This window comes from Zingiber officinale, chromosome 7B, assembly GCF_018446385.1.
Source record: "Zingiber officinale cultivar Zhangliang chromosome 7B, Zo_v1.1, whole genome shotgun sequence".
Lineage (NCBI taxonomy): Eukaryota > Viridiplantae > Streptophyta > Magnoliopsida > Zingiberales > Zingiberaceae > Zingiber > Zingiber officinale.
The window spans coordinates 51,282,465-51,303,384 of record NC_055999.1 but is presented as its reverse complement, the minus strand read 5'-3'; the positions used below and the strand labels follow the sequence as shown (position 1 = coordinate 51,303,384).

Here is a 20,920-nt window from a genome sequence, read left to right as displayed (position 1 = left end):
ACTCGGTTGAGTATGAAGGCTGCTGTATCCAAAGCATAGCCCCAAAATGTAGGAATATCTGTGTGACTCATCTTAGACCGTACCATATCTAATAAGGTACGATTCCTTCTTTTGGATACACCATTCCACTATGGTGTTCTAGGAGGAGTGAGTTGAGATAGAATCTCACACTCAGCTAGATAGTCACGAAACTCATGGCTAAGGTATTCACTACCTCGATCTGATCGAAGTATCTTAATACTCTTGCCAAGCTGGTTTTGTACTTCATTCTTGAATTCTTTGAACTTTTCAAAGGATTCAGACTTATGTGTCATCAAGTACACATAACCATATCTACTGAAGTCATCAGTAAATGTAATGAAGTACCTATAACCTCCTCTAGCAGCGACATTGAAAGGGTCACATACATTACTATGTATAAGACCTAACAAGTCAGTCGCTCTCTCACTGTGTCCACTAAAGGGAGTCTTGGTCATCTTGCCTAGTAGGCATGACTCGCATGTCTTATATGATTCAAAATCAAATGAGTCCAGCAAACCATCTTTATGGAGCTGGGATAAGTGCTTGTCATTTATATGACCTAAGCGACAGTGCCAGAGATAGGTTTGGTTCCTGTCATTTGACTTGAACTTCTTGGTACTTATGTTATAGATAGAGCTCTCAAGGTCTAGAATATAGAGTCCGTTCATCAGAGGTGCACTACAATAGAACATATCATTTAAATAAACTGAACAACATTTGTTCTTTATTATAAATGAAAACCCTTTCTTGTCCAAACAAGAAACTGATATAATGTTCTTAGTCAAAGCAGAAACATAACAACAATCATCCAACTCTAATACAAGCCCAGAGGGCAGAGAAAGAAAGTAAGTCCCTACAGAAAAAGTAGCAACCCGTGCTCCATTGCCTACTCGTAGGTCTATCTCGCCCTTCGTCAATGCTCTGTTATTTCTCAGCGCTTGTACATTAGTACAAATGTGAGAAGCACATCCGGTATCTAATATCCACGATAAAGAAATAGAGAGGCTGACTTCTATAACATGTATACCTGAAGTAGAAATCTTATTTCTCTTCTTGTTAAGATCTTCCAGGTATCCTGTGCAGTTCCTCTTCCAGTGCCCTGCTTGACCTTGATACAGTTGACGAAGATGTTCAACCATATCATAAGTACCCATCAACTCGTGTTGCTTCTGAAGCTCAGAGTTCATGGTTGCGAGCATGAGACATGACACATCTAATGCGTCATCTTGATGCTTCTTGTAAGTATCTCGGTCAGCTTGCGTGGCAGTGGTAGGAGGTGCCTCCGGAATGGGCTGCTCCAGAACGTACAGTTTACATTCTTGTGTGAGAACAATTCTCAGATTCTCGTACCAATCCAGGAAATTAGCTCCGTTGAGCTTGTCCTTCTTAAGGACAGAACGCAGGGAGAAAGAGTACGTATTTGACGTCATGGCAATGTACAACAGAAATTAAAGCAGAAAGTAAATATCATATTCCTTTTATCATTTAATTAGGCCTTTAACTAAATGATGCTCCCACTGAATTCTATAATTCATGTGGGACAAGATCCACATCATACTATGCCCTGAGTTAACTTTGGCTAAATCGCCCAAAACTTAGTATGATCGGTAGGTAACTAATTATCAATTACATTTCTATGCAATTCTTGTTTATAGGTTCAAGATCCGTATTTATATTAAAACTCGAGTTATCTTTGGCTAATACGCCCAAGAGTTAATATAAACGTGATTTTGTCCTATCTTCCAACTATTGGATAAATGCCTACAGTTAAACTTGAGTTAACTAGTTATACTCAATCTAATTGAGTTTTACTCACCCATGCGTTGATAGGCGGGACCAAGATTATCCCTCCGTACCCTACCAAGATAATATGTGTTGCTCTGCTTTGGCAGATTCAACAACTACATGTGATCGAGATAGTGATATGTATCACGACATGGTAGGCATTACGAGTTGACGCGATTTAGATCTAATCTAATCGATGATGTGTATCATATACTCGATTTAGATCTAATCTAATCGTGGAGGTGCATCATGTGCGCGACTTAGATCTAATCTAATCGTCGAGATGTATCATATACGCGATTGATCGAATCGAATCGTTAAGACGCTAATTAATTACTTATTCTAGCATGCATCACATATACACACACAAGCAATTAATTAAATATTTTGTGATTAGTCATGGCCCTACTACGATCTTCTCAAGCCAATGAGAAGATTGGATGGTCAATCTAAGGTCAACAGCTTCTCAAGCTCCTTCCTTTAACCACCTTGTGTTGCTCGCGCCCTCCTCGTAACTCCGTCTCGAGTGGACCTTCCTCCGCTCCAATTTTGTACATTACAATTTTGAAACTCGAGTTACATTCGAGTCTAAAAACTATTTTACAACAGGAATATAAAATATATTAAGGCACGACGCGCAGGTCGCGGATCAAGTACAATACTCACAAACACAAAATGGCACGCAAGCCATATTATGAATTACAACACAATTTTCCAATCTAATTGGGTCTTTTGGGCCATGACCATCACAAAATAATACATAATTTTAAATTATGCAATTTCTATAAATTTCTATAATTTTCTTACAATTTTTATGAGTAAAAATTCCCGGCGGTCCCGTTTAGCGATTTTCGGGCGCAATCGCGGAACGAAGTCCCTTGCGGGGTCAGGGGCAGCACCCCTACCCGCGATATAACCATCGCGAGTGTCCCTAAGCGATCCGACAGCGCCTTAGTCCGCTGTCCCAAAATGATTTGGGGTGAAACCTTACCGTTTTGGAAAAATCTTCTCGGTAGTCGAAGCCTACAAGTGTCTAAACACTTGTGCTTCGCTTCTACGAAAAAATACCCATAAAATCTATAAAAATCGAAAATTCACAGAAAATTACAGTACTGTAATTTTTCATAAAAAATACAAACCAAACTCGTACGCGCTTTGCACGTGGCTCTGATACCACTGTTGGAATTTTCGGACCGCAAAAACCGCTTTTTGCGTTGCGGAAACCCCGAAACCCCCGCCACCGGATCCGTGCGAAGAATAAAATTGCGTAAAACTTTCACGTACGAGTTTCTAATCACGATCTAAACTAGATCTCTACAAAGGAGAAGAGTTACCCTTGATGCGAAGACCTTCGTAATCCCGCTCGTCTAAGGTTCGTCGCCGGATCTCGAGAGTATCAAAGTAGATACTCCTCTATGTGTATCCACACGAACAACTCGATGGAGAGAACCAATAAGGATGTGCTAGCAACCTTAGAAGATCAGTAATGGTCGAGGAGAGGGAGAGAAGAGAAGAGCTTGAGGAAGAAGGAGTTACTCACACAAGCACACAAAATGCACTAACTCCTCATCAAAAGTGGCCGACCACTTTAAGGGGAATTATAACCTCCATGGGATGCCAAGAGTCACAACTCTTGGCAACTCCCATGAGGTGGCATTCCACTTAAGCAACCATGATGATGTGGGGCATCATCATTGGACCACTTAATGCCAACTCACCAATGATGTGGCAAATGGTCAAGTCAAAATTGACCCTTCATCTTCCTCTCAAGTCAAGTCAAACTTGACCACTTCTCTCCCTTGGTTGATCTATTTTAATCATTGGTTCAAGTCAATTTTAATTTAATAAATCTCTATTCATTGAATTAAATTGATTAAATGAGTCTAAGTCCAAATTAGACTCACTTAAAGCATGAACCAAATTGAGTCCAACTCAATTAGCCTACTTTGAATTACTCTTAATCCAATTTGGTTCATCACAATAACCTAATCCTTTAGGTTCATCAAATGAACATAATCTCCATCTAATTGCCCTTAGTGTGTGACCCTATAGGTTCTTATAACGTTGGCAATGCTCCTAAACCCATTAAGAAGCATAAGTAATGAGCGGTATCTAGCAACACATCATTACTACCCAAGTTATAAGAATGTTGAGATCCAACATCACCTTGTGACTACTAATTGTGACTCTTCAAAATATATGACAAGTGTCGTTCTATCCTTGACATCTAGATTTATCAATGTGAGGCATAGACCATGTCATCCTCTAATCAATCTAAATCTTGAACTCCAAGTAGACTCACTCAATCAAATGAGCTCAACATCTCATATTGACTCATTTGGGCATGCCATGCACTTCGTGGTCTCACTCTATCAAGAATATCGATGTCTCTCCCGTCATATAGGAGGGATAAACCCCATCTACATCACTCACATCACTCCGCATAATTTGTTACATACCCAGTAATCGCCTTTATAGTCCACCCAATTACGGGTGACGTTTGACGAAGCCAAAGTACGTAACTCCTTATGTAGGGAACCATGGTGACTTCAGGTCCAAGGACTAGTAGTCATACTAATAGCCACATTAGAAAGTATATGACACTCATAACGATCCGTGATATTTTCTCATGGCGGGTCATTCAGTATACATTCTCCAATGCATACCCATGTGTCAACTTGATATCTCCATATCCATGACTTGTGAGATCAAGTCATCGAGTTGACATACATATGCTAGTCTCGTCGCATTAACATTGTCCCTGATGTTAAGACTCTTCTAGGAATGATTAAGAGTAGTGTTCCCTATATCATCTCACTATCGATTCAACCAATCGATTGATATAGGTAAGAACCTTCTACTCAAGGACGCTATTATACTTAGTTATTTGACACCAATACAAGTAAGTATAATAACCAAAATAAATACCTTTATTTATATATATAATAATATGATACAATGAGTCCATACAATAATCATCAAATGATTGGCTCTAGGGCTCTGACTAACACTTAGGAGCCCATCCCTTTTTACTAGGCCCGTTTCATAGACCATCGACCTAGGAGCGCTTAGGAGCCCACCCGTGGTACAAGCCATATAAAGTAAAATAGCATACATGTTTCTTGTCATATCATAGCATATCATATCTCTTGTCATAACATGAAGAGTGCTCTTAGTCCCAACTTAAGGGAAGCATCTCTTAGGGTATCATGAAGAGTGCTCTTAATCCCAACTTAAGGGAAGCATCTCTTAGGCTTTTCCTCATACATAAGTCTTGCATAAACATAACATGATGGCAATGAGTGCCCATAACATATAGGATATCATAGGAATCATATCATGGTGGCATAATGTGCACATAACATGGAGCATATCATAGAAATCATAACATGATGGTATAACGTGCATATAGCATATCATAGAAATCATACATGATGGCATAAAGTGCACATAACATAATAACATATCATAGAAATCATAACATGATGGCATGAAAATACATATTTGTTAGTTAGAGCCCTAGAGCCAATCATTTGATGATTGTTGTATGGACTCATTGTATCATATTCTTATATATTAATAAAAGGCATTTATTTTGGTTATTATACTTACTTGTATTGGTGCCAAATAACTAAGTATAATAGAATCATTGAGTAGAAGGTTCTTACCTATATCAATCGATTAGTTGAATCGATAGTGAGAAGATATAGGGACACTACTCTTAATCATTCCAAGTCGAGTATTAACATTCAGGGACAATGTTAATGCGACGAGACTAGCATATAGTTCAACTCGATGACTTGATCTCATAAGTCATGGATATGGAGATATCAAGTTGACACATGGGTATGCATTAGAGAATGTATACTGAATGACCCATCATGAGAAAGTATCATGGATCTTTATATGAGTGTCATATACTTTCTCTTGTGGCTATTAGTATGACTACTAGTCCTTGGACCTGAAGTCACCATGGTTCCCTACATAAGGAGTTACGTACTTTGGCTTCGTCAAACGTCACCCGTAACTAGTTGCACTATAAAGGCGATTACTGGGTATGTAACAAATTATGCGGAGGGATGTGAGTGACGTAGATGGGATCTATCCGTCCTATATGACGGGAGAGACATAGATATTCTTGATAGAGTGAGACCACTAAGTGCATGGCCATGCCCAAATGAGTCAATATGAGATATTGAGCTCATTTGATTGAGTGAGTCTACTTGGAGTTCAAGATTTAGATTGATTAGAGGATGACACAGTCTATGCCTCACATTGATCAATCTAGATGTCAAGGATAGAACGACACTTGTCATATTTTGTGAGGAGTCACAATTAGTAGTCACAAGGTGATGTTGGATCTCAACATTCTTGTAACTTGGGTAGTAATTATGTGTTGCTAGATACCACTCATTACTTATGCTTCTAAATGGGTTTAGAAGCATTTCCAACGTTACAAGAACCTATAGGGTCACACACAAAGGACAATTAGATGGAGATTAGGTTCATATGATGAACCAAGAGGATTAGATTCATTTGATGAATCAAATTGGATTAAGAGTAATCCTAATTGAACTAATTGAGTTGGACTCAAGTTGATTCATGTGTTCAATGAGTTTAATTTAGATTATGACTCATTGAATCAATTTAATTAAATGAATTAGATTCATTATATTAAGTTGGTTTGAATCAAATGGTTAGATTAGATCAACCATGAGAGAGATTTTGTCAAGTTTGACTTGACTTGAGAAGGAAGATGAAAGGTCAAGTTTGACTTGACCATTTTCCACATCATTTGTGAGTTGGCATTAAGTGGCCAATAATGGTGTTACACATCATCATGTTTAGCACATGTGTGTGCCACATCATGGAGGTTACAAATCTCTTTAATGACCACATTAAATGAGAATGGGGGGTTACAATCCCATTGTGACCGGCCACTTTTGTATGTGAATGAAATTGATTTTTCATTCAATTCAAGTGAATTCATATCATCTTCTTCCTTGCTCTCAATCTCTTCTCCCTCTCCTCCTCCTTGGCCGAACCACACAAGGTGCTAGCACACCTTTGTTTGGTCTTCTCCACCTAGTTTGTTCATGTGAATACTTCTAGAGGATCGTACGCTTGACGATCTCGAGATCCGGCATCTCCTTGGACGACCGGGATTCGCGAAAGGCACGCATCAAGGGTAAAAGGTTTTCTCCTTGTAGATCTAGTTTAGAACTAAGTCTAAGAAACTCGTACTCGTTAATTTTTTGTTTTATTTTACTTCACACAGATCCGGTGGCATGGGAATTGGGGTTTCCGCAACGCGAAAAAGCGATTTTTGCGGCCTGAAATTCCCAACAGTGGTATCAGAGCGAGGTTCGAAGTCTTGTACGAGTTTATTTTGTATTTTTATTAAAAATTGTAGTTCTATAATATTCTTTGAATTTCCTATTTTTATGGTTTTTATGGGTATTTTTCTCGTAGAAGCGAAGTACAAGTGTTTCGACACTTGTAGGCATCGACTACCGAGATTTTTCCGAAACGGCAAGGTTTCGCCCCAAATCTTTTTGGGACAGCGGGCTAAGGCGCTGTAGGATCGCTAAGGAACACTCGCGATAGTTATATCGCGGGTAGGGGTACTACCCCTGGCCCCACAAGGGGATTCGTTCCGCGATTGCGCCCGAAAATCATTAAACGGGACCGCCGGGAATTTTTACTCGTAAAAATTGTAGGAAAAATTACAGAAAATTATAGAAATTACATAATTTAGAATTATGTGTTATTTTGTGATAGGCATGGCCCAAAAGACCCAATTGGATTGGAAATGTGTTGTAATTCATAATACGGCCTATGTGTCGTCATGTGATGTGTGTGTTGTATATTTGATTCGCGACCTGCGCGTCGTGCCTTTCTCTATTTTATATTCTTGTTGTAAATTAGTTTAGACTCGAATTTAACTCGAGTTTCAAAATTGTAATGTATAAAATTGAAGCGGTGGAAGGTCCACTCGAGACGGAGTTACGAGGAGGGCGCTAGCAACACAAGGTGGTCAAAGGGAGGAGCTTCAGAAGCTGTTGACCCTAGGTTGACCATCCGATCTTCTCATTGGCTTGAGAAGATCGTAGTAGGGCCATGACTAATCACAAAATTTAATTAATTGCTTGTGTGTATATGTGATGCATGCTAGAATAAGTAATTAATTAGCGCCTTAACGATTCGATTCGATCAATCGCGTATATGATACATCTGCCAAAGTCGTGCAACTCGAAATCGAGTATTGTCGTGCACATGATGCACCTCCACGATTAGATTAGATCTAAATCGAGTATTTGATACACATCGATGATTAGATTAGATCTAAATCGTGTCAACTCGAAATGCCTACCGTGCCGTGATACCTATCACTACCTCGATCACATGTGTTGTTGAATCTGCCAAAGCAGAGCAACACATATTTTCTTGGTAGGGTACGGAGGGACAATCTTGGTCCCGCCTATCAATGTATGGGTGAGTACAACTCAATTAGATTGAGTAACTAGTTAACTCAATTGGATCGAGTTTAACTATAGGCATTTTCCAATGGTTGGTAGATAGGTCAAAAATCACATTTATATTAATTCTTGGGCGTATTAGCCAAAGCTAACTCAAGTCTTAATATACATGCGGATCTTGTCCTATAAACAAGAGTTGCATAGAGATGTAATCGGTAATTAGTTACCTACCGATTATACTAAGTCTTGGGCGATTTAGCCAAATCTAACTCAAGACGTAGTATGATGTGGATCTTGTCCCACATGAATTACAGAATTCAGTGGGAGCATCATTTAGTTAAAGGCCTAATTAAATGATTAAAAAGAATATGATATTTACTTTCTTATTTAATTTCTATTGTAGATTGTCATGACATCAAATACGAACTCTTTCTCTCTGCGTTCTGTCCTTAAGAAGGACAAGCTCGTCGGAGCAAATTTCCTGGACTGGTACAGGAATCTGAGAATAGTTCTCACCCAAGAACGTAAACTGTACGTTCTAGAGCAGCCCATTCCGGAGGCACCTCCTACCACTGCCACGCAAGCTGACCGAGATGCTTACAAGAAGCATCAAGATGACGCATTAGATGTGTCATGTCTCAAGCTCGCAACCATGAACTCTGAGCTTCGGAAGCAACACGAGTTGATGAGTGCTTATGATATGGTTGAACATCTTCGTCAACTGTATCAAGGACAAGCAGGGCACTGGAAGAGGAGCTGCACAGGATACCTGAAAGATCTTAAGAAGGAGACAAATAAGATTTCTACTTCATGTATACATGTTATAGAAGTCAACCTCTCTATTTCTTCATCGTGGGTATTAGATACCGGATGTGCTTCTCACATTTGTACTAATGTACAAGCGCTGAGAAATAGCAGAGCATTGACGAAGGGCGAGGTGGACCTACGAGTAGGCAATGGAGCACGAGTTACTGCTGTTGCTGTAGGAACTTATCATCTATCCCTCTGGGCTTATATTAGAATTAGATGAATGTTGTTATGTGCCTGCTTTAACTAAGAACATAATTTCAGTTTCTTGTTTGGACAAGAAAGGTTTCTCTTTTATAATAAATGACAAATGTTGTTCTGTTTAATTAAAAGATATGTTCTATTGTAGTGCACCTCTGATGAACGGACTCTATATTCTAGACCTTGAGAGCCCTATCTATAACATAAGTACCAAGATGTTCAAGTCAAATGACATGAACCAAACCTTTCTCTGGGACTGTCGCTTAGGTCATATAAATGACAAGCGCTTATCCCAGCTCCATAAGGATGGTTTGCTGGACTCATTTGATTTTGAATCATATGAGACATGCGAGTCATGCCTACTAGGCAAGATGACCAAAACTCTCTTTAGTGGACATAGTGAGAGAGCGACTGACTTGTTAGGTCTTATACATAGTGATGTATGTGACCCTTTCAATGTCGCTGCTAGAGGTGGTTATAGGTACTTCATTACATTTACTGATGACTTCAGTAGATATGGTTATGTTTACTTTATGACTTGTTAGGTCTGAATCCTTTGAAAAATTCAAAAAATTCAAGAATGAAGTACAAAACCAGCTTGACAAGAGTATTAAGATACTTCGATCAGATCGAGGTGGAGAATACCTTAGCCATGAGTTTCGTGACTATCTAGCTGAGTGTGTGATTCTATCCCAACTCACTCCTCCTGGAACACCACAGTGGAATTATGTATCCGAAAGGAGGAATCGTACCCTATTAGATATGGTACGATCTATGATGAGTCACATAGATCTTCCTACATCTCTTTGGGGCTATGCACTAGATACGGCAATTTTTATACTCAACCGAGTTCCATCCAAAGCCGTGATAAAGACACCATATAGGATATGGACTGTGAGAGATGCCCAGGTGACTTTTATAAGGATTTGGGGTTGTGAGGCTTACGTTCGACGTCAAGTCTCAGACAAATTAGGACCCAAATCCGACAAGTGCTATTTAATTGGATATCCCAAGGAAACTAAGGGATATTACTTCTACATTCCCAGTCAGCACAAGGTAGTTGTGGCAAAGACTGGAGTCTTTCTATAAAGGGACTTTGTTTCTAGAAAGACTAGTGGGAGTACGTTCGATCTTGAAGAAGTTCAAGATGTGAACAATAGCACTGAAGCCTCGATAGAAGTTGAACTGGAACCACAAAGTGTTGTGGATGATGTTGTTCCACAAGGAGTTAAGGAACCACAACGAGTTCAAGTAGACCTACCTCTTCGTAGTTCTGATGGGATAGGTCGTCAGCCTGAGAGATACTCATTTCTCTTGTCTGACCATGATGACGTTGTGCTCATAGAGGATGAGCCCATCTCCTATCAGGAAGCTGTGATGAGACCAGATTTCGAGAAATGGCTAGAGGCCATGAGATCCGAAATGGAATTCATGTACACTAACCAAGTATGGACTTTGGTTGATCCACCTGAAGGGGTAAACCCATTGGGTGTAAGTGGGTTTTTAAGAGAAAGAATGACATGGATGGACTTATATATAAGGGTCGCTTAGTAGCTAAAGATTTCTAACAGATTCATGGTATTGACTATGATGAAACCTTTTCTCCAGTATCGATGTTTAAGTCCATTCGGATCATGCTTGCTATTGCAGCATACCATGACTATGAGATATGGCAGATGAATGTCAAAACCGCATTTCTGAATGGAAACCTACTCGAGGATGTGTACATGACACAACCTGAGGGTTTTGGAGATCCACAGCATACTAGCAGAGTTTGCAAGCTGCATAGGTCCATTTATGGACTAAAGCAAGCTTCCCGGAGCTGGAATCTTCGATTTGATGATGCAATCAAACAGTTTGGTTTCATCAAGAATGAAGATGAACCTTGTGTCTACAAGAAGGTTATAGGGGACATAGTTGTCTTCCTCATATTGTATGTGGATGACATACTACTCATTGGGAAAGACATCCCTTTGCTACAGTCTGTCAAGACTTGGCTAGGGACATGTTTCTCAATGAAGGACTTAGGTGAAGCATCGCGCATTCTAGGGATACAGATCTATAGAGATAGATCTAAGAGATTGCTTGGCCTAAGTCAGAGTACATACATTGACAAGGTACTCCTTCTCGGTTTGCCATGTAGAACTCCAAGAAGGGTTTTCTGCCGATGTCACATGGCGTGAGTCTTTCAAAGACTCAGGGTCCCTTTTCTAGAGAGGAGAGAGACCGCATGGATCAGATCCCTTATGCCTCAGCCATAGGATCTATCATGTACGTCATGCTATGTACTCGATCTGATGTCTCGTATTCTTTGAGCATGACGAGCAGATACCAGTCAGATCCAAATGAAAGACACTGGATAGCGGTCAAGAATATTCTTAAGTACTTAAGAAGGACTAAAGAATATTTCTTGATATATGGAGGTGATGATGAGCTAGATGTAATGGATTACAGTGATGCCAGCTTCCAGACCGACCAGGATGATTATCGATCGCAGTCAGGGTTCGTGTTTTGTATAAATGGTGGTGCTGTGAGCTGGAAAAGTTCGAAGTAGGACACAATAGCTGATTCTACGACAGAGGCCGAGTATATTGCTGCATCGGAGGCAGCAAAGGAGGTAGTTTGGATTAGCAAGTTCATCACTGAACTTGGGGTGATTCCTAGCATTGATGACCCTATTGAGCTCTATTGTGACAACAATGGAGCTATAGCACAGGCGAAGGAACCTCGCTCACACCAGCGGACCAAACACATACTACGGCGCTTCCATTTCATTCGAGAGATTATCGAGAGAGGAGATGTGAAGATTTGTAGAGTACCCACAGAGACTAACATCGCAGATCCCTTGACCAAGGCTTTGGCACAGAGAAACCATGATGGTCACACTAGGTCATTGGGGCTTAGAGCCTACACTGATTGGCACTAGTGCTAGTGAGAGATTGTTAGTTAGAGCCCGAGAGCCAATCATTTGATGATTGTATTATGGACTTATTGTATCATATTCTTATATAAATAAAGGCATTTAGTTTTTGGTTATTATGCTTACTTGTATTGGTGCCAAATAACTAAGTATAATAGCATCCTTGAGTAGAAGGTTCTTACCTATATCAATCGATTGGTTGAATCGATATTGAGATGATATAGGGAACACTACTCTTAATCATTCCTAGTCGAGTATTAACAATCAGGGACAATGTTAATGCAATAAGACTAGCATATAGGTCAACTCGATGACTTGATCTCACAAGTCATGGATATAGAGATATCAAGTTGACACATGGGTATGCATTAGAGAATGTATACTGAATGACCCGCCATGAGAAAGTATCATGGATCGTTATATGAGTGTCATATACTTTCTCATGTGGCTATTAGTATGACTACTAGTCATTAGACCTGAAGTCACCATGGTTCCCTACATAAGGAGTTATGCACTTTGGTTTCGTCAAACGTCACCCGTAACTGGGTGGACTATAAAGGCGATTACTGGGTATGTAACAAATTATGTAGAGGGATGTGAGTGATCTAGATGAGATCTATCCCTCCTATATGACAAGAGCGACATCGATATTCTTGATAGAGTGAGACCACGAAGTCCATGACCATGCCCAAATGAGTCAATATGAGATATTGAGCTCATTTGATTGAGTGAGTTTACTTGGAGTTCAAGATTTAGATTGATTAGAGGATGACACGGTCTATGCCTCACATTGATCAATCTAGATGTCAAGGATAGAACGACACTTGTCATATTTTGTGAGGAGTCACAATTAGTAGTCACAAGGTGATGTTGGATCTCAACATTCTTGCAACTTGGGTAGTAATGATGTGTTGCTAGATACCGCTCATTACTTATGCTTCTAAATGGCTTTAGAAGCATTTCCAACGTTACAAGAACCTATAGGGTCACACACAAAGGACAATTAGATGGAGATTAGGTTCATATGATGAACCAAGAGGTTAGATTCATTTGATGAATCAAATTGGATTAAGAGTAATCCTAATTGAACTAATTGAGTTGGACTCAAGTTGATTCATGTGTTCAATGAGTCTAATTTAGATTATGACTCATTGAATCAATTTAATTAAATGAATTAGATTCATTATATTAAGTTGGTTTGAATCAAATGGTTAGATTAGATCAACCATGAGAGAGATTTTGTCAAGTTTGACTTGACTTGAGAAGGAAGATGAAAGGTCAAGTTTGACTTGACCATTTGCCACCTCATTTGTGAGTTGGCATTAAGTGGCCAATAATGGTGTTACACATCATCATGTTTAGCACATGTGTGTGTCACCTCATGGAGGTTACAAATCTCTTTAATGACTACATTAAATGAGAATGGGGTGTTACAATCCCATTGTGGCCGGCCACTTTTGTATGTGAATGAAATTGATTTTTCATTCAATTCAAGTGAATTCATATCATCTTCTTCCTTGCTCTCAATCTCTTCTCCCTCTCCTCCTCCTTGGCCGAACCACACAAAGTGCTAGCACACCTTTGTTTGGTATTCTCCACCTATTTTATTCGTGTGGATACTTCTAGAGGATCATACGCTTGACGATCTCGAGATCCGGCATCTCCTTGGACGAGCGGGATTCGCGAAAGGCACGCATCAAGGGTAAAAGGTTTTCTCCTTGTAGATCTACTTTAGAACTAAGTTTAAGAAACTCGAACTCGTTAATTTTTTGTTTTATTTTACTTCGCACGGATCCAGTGGCATGGGAATCGGGGTTTCCGTAACGCGAAAAAGCGATTTTTGTGGCCAGAAATTCCCATCAGGGTCTAGGGAAAAGTTTTAAAACCTAACAATGCTTGTTATGTTTCCTCATGATGTATGATTCTTGATATATGGTTAGTTTAAGTTCTCATGCTTCATGTTGGGTTAAGAACCTAGAATCCTACCTCTAGGTTTCGGCTAAGTTGTAATTTAGGTTTTGTAGGAAGATCAAAACCCTAACCATGCATGATAATGACTTTCTATGATAGAATATGAATTTATGTCACCATATCATTTGATATTGTTGGGATTTTCGGGCAACAAAAACCGCTTTTTCGCGTTGCGGAACCCCCGATTCCCATGCCACCGGATCCGTGCGAAGTAAAATAAAACAAAAATTTTATGAGTACGAGTTTCTTACATCTAGATCTACACTAGAACTACATGGTTGAGAGATTTTACCCTTGATGCGATGCCCTTTGCAATCCCGCTCGTCCACAGGTTCGCTGGATCTCGAGATCGTCAAGTGTACGATCCTCTATGCGTATCCACACGAACAAACTAGGTGGAGAAGACCAAACAAAGGTGTGCTAGCACCTTAGGAGGTTCGGCCAAGGAGGAGGAGAGGGAGAGGAGAATGAGAGGAAGAAGAAGATGAGAGTTACTTTGCTTGAATGAAAAATAATCCATCCATTCAACCATAAGTGGCCGGCCACTATTACAGTTGTAACCTCCATTCTCATTTAATGTGGTCATTAAAGAGGAGATTTGTAACCTCCTTGAGGTGACACACACATGTGCTAAACATGATGATGTGTAACACCATTATTGGCAACATAATGCCAACTCACAAATGAGGTGGCATATAGTCAAGTCAAACTTGACTTTTCATCTTCCACTCAAGTCAAGTCAAACTTAACATTATAACTCCTATGGTTGATCAAATTCAACCATTTGATTCAAGCCAATTTAATATAATGCATCTAATTCATTTAATTAAATTGATTCAATGAGTCATAATCTAAATTAGACTCATTGAACACATGAATCAAATTGAGTCCAACTCAATTAGTTCAATTAGGATTACTCTTAATCCAATTTGATTCATCACATGAATCTAATCCTCTTGGTTCATCATATGAACCTAATCTCCATCTAATTGTCCTTTGTGTGTGACCCTATAGGTTCTTGTAACGTTGGCAATGCTTCTAAACCCATTTAGAAGCATAAGTAATGAGCGGTATCTAGCAACACATCATTACAACCCAAGTTACAAGAATGTTGAGATCCAACATCACCTTGTGACTACTAATTGTGACTCCTCACAAAATATGACAAGTGTTGTTCTATCCTTGACATCTAGATTGATCAATGTGAGGCATAGACCGTGTCATCCTCTAATCAATCTAAATCTTGAACTCCAAGTAGACTCACTCAATCAAATGAGCTCAATATCTCATATTGACTCATTTGGGCATGACCATGCACTTAGTGGTCTCACTCTATTAAGAATATCGATGTCTCTCCCGTCATATAGGAGGGATAGATCTCATCTACGTCACTCACATCCCTCCACATAATTTGTTACATACCCAGTAATCGTCTTTATAGTCCAACCAGTTACGTGTGACGTTTGACGAAGCCAAAGTACGTAACTCCTTATGTAGGGAACCATGACGACTTCAGGTCCAAGGACTAGTAGTCATACTAATAGCCACATGAGAAAGTATATAACACTTATATAACGATCCATGATACTTTCTCATGGCAGTACACATTCTCTAATGCATACCCATGTGTCAACTTGATATCTCCATATCCATGACTTGTGAGATCAAGTCATAGAGTTGACCTATATGCTAGTCTCGTCACATTAACATTGTCCCTGAATGTTAATCCTCTTGGTTCATCACTAGGACAGCGTACGGGGGGTTGTACATCATCCACCAGGGTAGTGTCACTACAAGAAAATTGGGATTCTAGAACACTTAAACGACAACACTTTTTATAAAAAACGTTGTCTATTTTTTTTAACAACGCTTTTAGTGAAAAGCATTGTCTATTTCATTATTTTCTTATTAATAGACAACGCTTTTCTAAAAACCGTTGTCTATTAGTGATTTTTACGGGTCAAAGACAACGCTTCATAAAAAGCGTTGTCTATTAGCCTTATTTTTAGTATCTACGACAATTCTTTTTAAAAAGTATTGTCTATTGTTAAATTCTCATCTAAATCTTGATTAATACAAACCGTTGGATCTAAGTAAGGAGTAGAAAACCCGAACCCTTCTCCCAACTCCTATCTTCCGATCGTTTTTGATCCCGAACCCTTCTCCCAACTCCTCATCTCACGCGGCCTTCTCCATCCAACTCCTCTCCGGCAAACCCCTCTCCGCGAACCACTCCTCCAAACTCGTCTCCGTCAAGACCGCGGCGGGATTAATCTCTTCACCTCCGTCGCCTCATTCACGCTTCCTTCACACTGCGCAATCTCTTTGATTCGTGGGATTAATCTCTTACCCGTTCGATATCGAGCAGTTCTTCCTTTTGCTTCAACGGGCGAAGGCGAAAAGGTTTCCTTTTGAACTCTCCGGCGGAACGCGAACATCCCGCGAGAACGTTTCTTCGATTCGTGGGTATCCAGTCCAATCTCTGGCTTCCGGCCTTCGTTCACGCAAGGTACTCGATATCTGAAGCCCTCTGGATCGCTTTGTGGTTCTACTAGAGAGATCTCTAAGTTTTTTTGTCCTCGATTTGTTTTAGAATTTAGATCTCGCTTCTGGATCCCTTTTGAACTTGTTCGGATCGATCCTTTTTTGGAGATTTGCCTTCCGTTCTGGTTTGCTTCTATTTTTTTTCTGGATCCCTTCTGTTTTTTTTTCCTGTTGCTGTTTGAGCCTCGTGCAGTAGCTTTTGGCTCCGGTTACAACCATAGTGGCATTTACGTTTGCCCGTTGGAGTTGGGTTTGATGTGGTGATTTTTCTTTCCCCCGTTGGTGGACTAGCCCACGCATCTCTACAATCCTTACTCTGCTTCGATGGCGATCCAGCAACAGGAGGTTAAGCTCTTTAATCGCTGGTCGTTCGACGATGTCGAGGTTAGAACTCTCACTCCGTGGTGTTTCCGCAGCCTGTTGCTCTTAGCACCTGCGTTAACCATGTGAATCTCATGATGTTATTTAGCACGTATGATCTGCTTTAAGGTTGATTTTCGATATTTTTAGGCCTTATCTGCCTTTTTTTTAAAATATAATCTTTGCATGATGTGTTAGTAATACTTGGAATTTTAGATAACCAGTTCATGCTTTGAGAGAGCTAGGATTTTTCAGTATGCACAAATGAAAAATACGGCCTTTATTATCTATCACTTCACAGATTTTTGTGGAGTACTTATTGATTTACCGGCAATAGCTTGTACAAGCGCTGATTACCCAACTTTTCCTATGCTTTATTTTACTAGCAATAGATTGCACAAAGATAAGATTATAGTAGCTGACCAAACATGGCTCCATGATCGAGCAAACAGTGAACTTTGATTTATCATCATTCTGTATCTAAATTGCAATATGCCTATAAAGAGCAAATACTGGATAAATTATGTTTGTTTAAATTTATTTGCACACTTTTTAGTTGAATTATAGTATGCAACACATCTTTCAATCCACATAGTCATAAAATGGAGATGTTCTCCTATTATTTACTCCAGCAAGATTAGATTAATCTTCTGCTAACTCCAGGTCAGTGACATGTCTCTTGCTGATTACATCGCTGTGACTCCTCCAAAACATGCTACATACCTTCCTCAAACTGCTGGAAGATATTCTGCTAAGAGGTTCCGCAAGGCTCAGTGCCCAATTATTGAAAGACTTACCAATTCTTTGATGATGCATGGCCAGAACAATGGAAAGAAGCTTATGGCTGTCTGCATAATTAAACATGCTATGGAAATTATTCATTTGCTTACTGATGCAAATCCAATCCAAATTGTGGTTGATGCGATCATTAACAGGTAATTGAATTTTAAACTTGAATCTTATTGCAAGGATGGGTAATGAGGCATACTACATTTCACTTCTCAACCTTGTTTCAGAAAAACTTTTAAGACTAACCCAAGGCAACTATCTAATAAATAAAGATGGAAACATTGTGTACTAGTTATGCATATCAAAATGATTTTTTTTTTGCTTTGATTTCAGGATTGCATGTTAATCTCACTTGAGTGTGCTTGAAACTTGTATATTATTTTTATTAGCATAAACATTATATTATGTTAATCTCACTTGAGTGTCGCCTGTGCGCAAAGGGAGCACGTCGCGCTTATGCAAGCCCAGAGGAAGTTTCAGATCGCCCACTACGGGAGGACTCCGGCCAAGATCGAGGAGTTGGCGGGTTCTATTGAGTGTCCCGGCATTGCCATGAGCGCCTCCCAAGAAGAGAAGAAGTGCAGCTTCATAACACTGAGTTCAGGTACCAAAAGAGGGCTTTTACAAATTACAATAAACTCAAAGAAAAATTAGGGCAAATTACTAATTGTTCCATCCTCTTACTAATGTATACACAGATCCTGTGTATGTTGCTTATCATGATGAGGAATGGGGAGTTCCAGTTCATGAAGACAGGTGATTACTTCCATAAATTTCTTCATCTTATCTATACAAATTTCAACTAAATTTACATGTTGACAAGATTCAGATGGATAAACTTGCAGGGTGTTGTTTGAGTTGCTTGTTCTAACAGGAGCTCAAGTGGGGATGGACTGGACTACTATACTGAAGAAGAGGAATGAATTCAGGTTAGAACTAATGCTAGAAACAGTTTTTATTCAGAGGAAAGTACTTGATTGGAACAATTTAGAATCTTGAAAGAAATGTTGTGTGGCAGGGTGGCATTTGCTGAATTTGATGCAGAGTCTGTCTCCAAGTTCACAGAGAAGCAAATGGTTTCCATCAGTGTGGAACTGAAGCTGGATTTAGGAAGAGTTAGAGGAATATCACTATCTATTTTGAAACAGAATTAGTGTTAATTTTGATATTTACTAACTTCTTATGTAATTAAATACTAATATTACTTCAATGTCAGAATTCTATTATTTTGGTATGAGTTTGAAATAATTAGCTGAGTTGATTATATGTAAAATTCGAATCTAGACATGGTAAAAGAAAAATAATAGTTTCGTAAATATAAAAATAATGATTTTAAAATAATTTTTTTAAATTTTTTTCTTTAAAACGACAACGCTTTTAAAGCGTTGCAAAAAGTGTTGTCTTTGTAAAAAAACAACAACGCTTTTAAAGCGTTGTCTTCGCTAAAAACGACAACGCTTTAAAAGCGTTATCTTCGCTACAAACGACAACGCTTTAAAAGCGTTGTCGTTGAGCAGACTTTTAACAACAGTACCTTTAACAACGCTTTTTCAGACACAAAGACAACGCTTTAAAAGCGTTGTCTATTAGCTTTTTTCTTGTAGTGTGTATAGGGGGGTCGTGCCTCATCACCAAGGCAGTGTATGCAAGGTTGAGCCTCCTTTTCAGTGCTACACATGGGCATGTCGTGCCTTGAGGCACAACTGTGCCTCTTTTCCTAGTGAGACACATGGGCCGACCATGGCTAAGGTATGACCATGCCTCTCTACCTAGTGTGACACACAACCTGGTCATGCCCCCTTCACTCAGGAAAGCACACGGCCCAACCATGCCATAAGGCACAATCGTGTTGCATTTCTAGAGTAACTGCATGCGATGTCAATGCCATGAGGCACGACTATGTGTGCGGTGGGGGGAAAGGGGGCTATGACCCTACCTATAAAAGGGGCATTTTCTGTAACGCCCACCCTTCTTACCCTAGGGCGGCGCTACGTTCGTACACTACTTACGTACATGCTTCAGTTATACTATGGCAGCGGAAGAATAAAAACTTTAAAGAATTTAATTTATTAAGCATAATATCACAAATTCTGATTTGTTCAAATGTGCATATATTGAACTTATAACTAATCATATTAATTTGTCCGGATCGTTCTTTGCCGAGCCACCACCTCACACATCACTATCTGCTCCTCCTGTTGCTCCTCTAGCTCATCCAGCTTCTTTATCTGCGGTACAAGGAAAGTAAGCTGTGAGCACTCATGGCTCAGTAAGTTCCTTTCCTACTCACTAAAACCGAAAATCATCGTATATTAATATCATGCGTAGTATCATAAGCATACGACATACAAGGGTATCATATTCATATCATGACATTATATCTAATCATCAGATAATTCAAGCACATATGTAGGCAATGCATCATGAATTTGAAAGCTTATACTTATAAGTACTTGAAATTCATATCATCATTAGAGGGGATCCCGGTTTGTACCACATACATAATGCGTAGGTCCAAGGTAGCAAGTCTTGAGCCCTACCATTCATACATACTAGGCCCGAGTCTTACTCCATCGACCTAGGGCACTCAAAGGCCCATTACTGACGAGGCCCGAGTCTTACTCCATCGACCCCGGGGCGTTTACGGAGCCCACCCTTGGTACAAACCATAAAAATAACTTATCATGCATAACTATCATATCATGTCCTTAACAATCTTTCATGCATTTATTCTTTTCATCATTTCTTTTCATTATGTATAGCATTTTCTATGCTATCACATATCATAACATAACTTCATTTCTTTTCATTATGTATAGCATTTCCTTATGCTATCACATATCATGGCATATTACATAACATTATGTATAGCATTTCCTATGCTATCACATATCATGGCATATAACATAATTTCATTTTCTCCTCATTATGTTTAGCATTTCCTATGCTATCACATATCATGGCATATTACATAACATTATGTATAGCATTTCCTATGCTATCACATATCATGGCATATAACATAATTTCATTTTCTCCTCAT

The 20,920-nt window shown here is 39.4% G+C and overlaps 1 protein-coding gene and 1 long non-coding RNA gene across 2 annotated transcripts; both read left to right on the top strand.

Annotated features, from left to right (window-relative positions):
- Window positions 1-17,012: 17,012 nt before the first annotated feature.
- LOC122003751 (40S ribosomal protein S5-like) lies at window positions 17,013-18,247 on the top strand. The gene is made up of 2 exons (XM_042558783.1): window positions 17,013-17,112; window positions 17,752-18,247. Exons 1-2 carry the CDS (start codon window positions 17,053-17,055, stop codon window positions 18,025-18,027), a joined length of 336 nt encoding a protein of 111 aa, XP_042414717.1. The 5' UTR covers window positions 17,013-17,052; the 3' UTR covers window positions 18,028-18,247.
- Window positions 18,248-18,714: 467 nt separating this feature from the next.
- Window positions 18,715-19,043, top strand: LOC122003750. The gene is made up of 2 exons (XR_006118078.1): window positions 18,715-18,806; window positions 18,896-19,043. It is a non-coding gene; the product is annotated as an uncharacterized LOC122003750 (long non-coding RNA).
- The last annotated feature ends 1,877 nt before the right edge of the window (window positions 19,044-20,920 follow it).

Coding starts and splice junctions, on each gene's coding strand:
- LOC122003751 (XM_042558783.1), top strand. CDS start 17,053: ATGGCGATCCAGCAACAGGAGGTTAAGCTCTTTAATCGCTGGTCGTTC. Junction 17,113..17,751: donor GGTCGTTCGACGATGTCGAG/GTTAGAACTCTC, acceptor TGCTAACTCCAG/GTCAGTGACATGTCTCTTGC.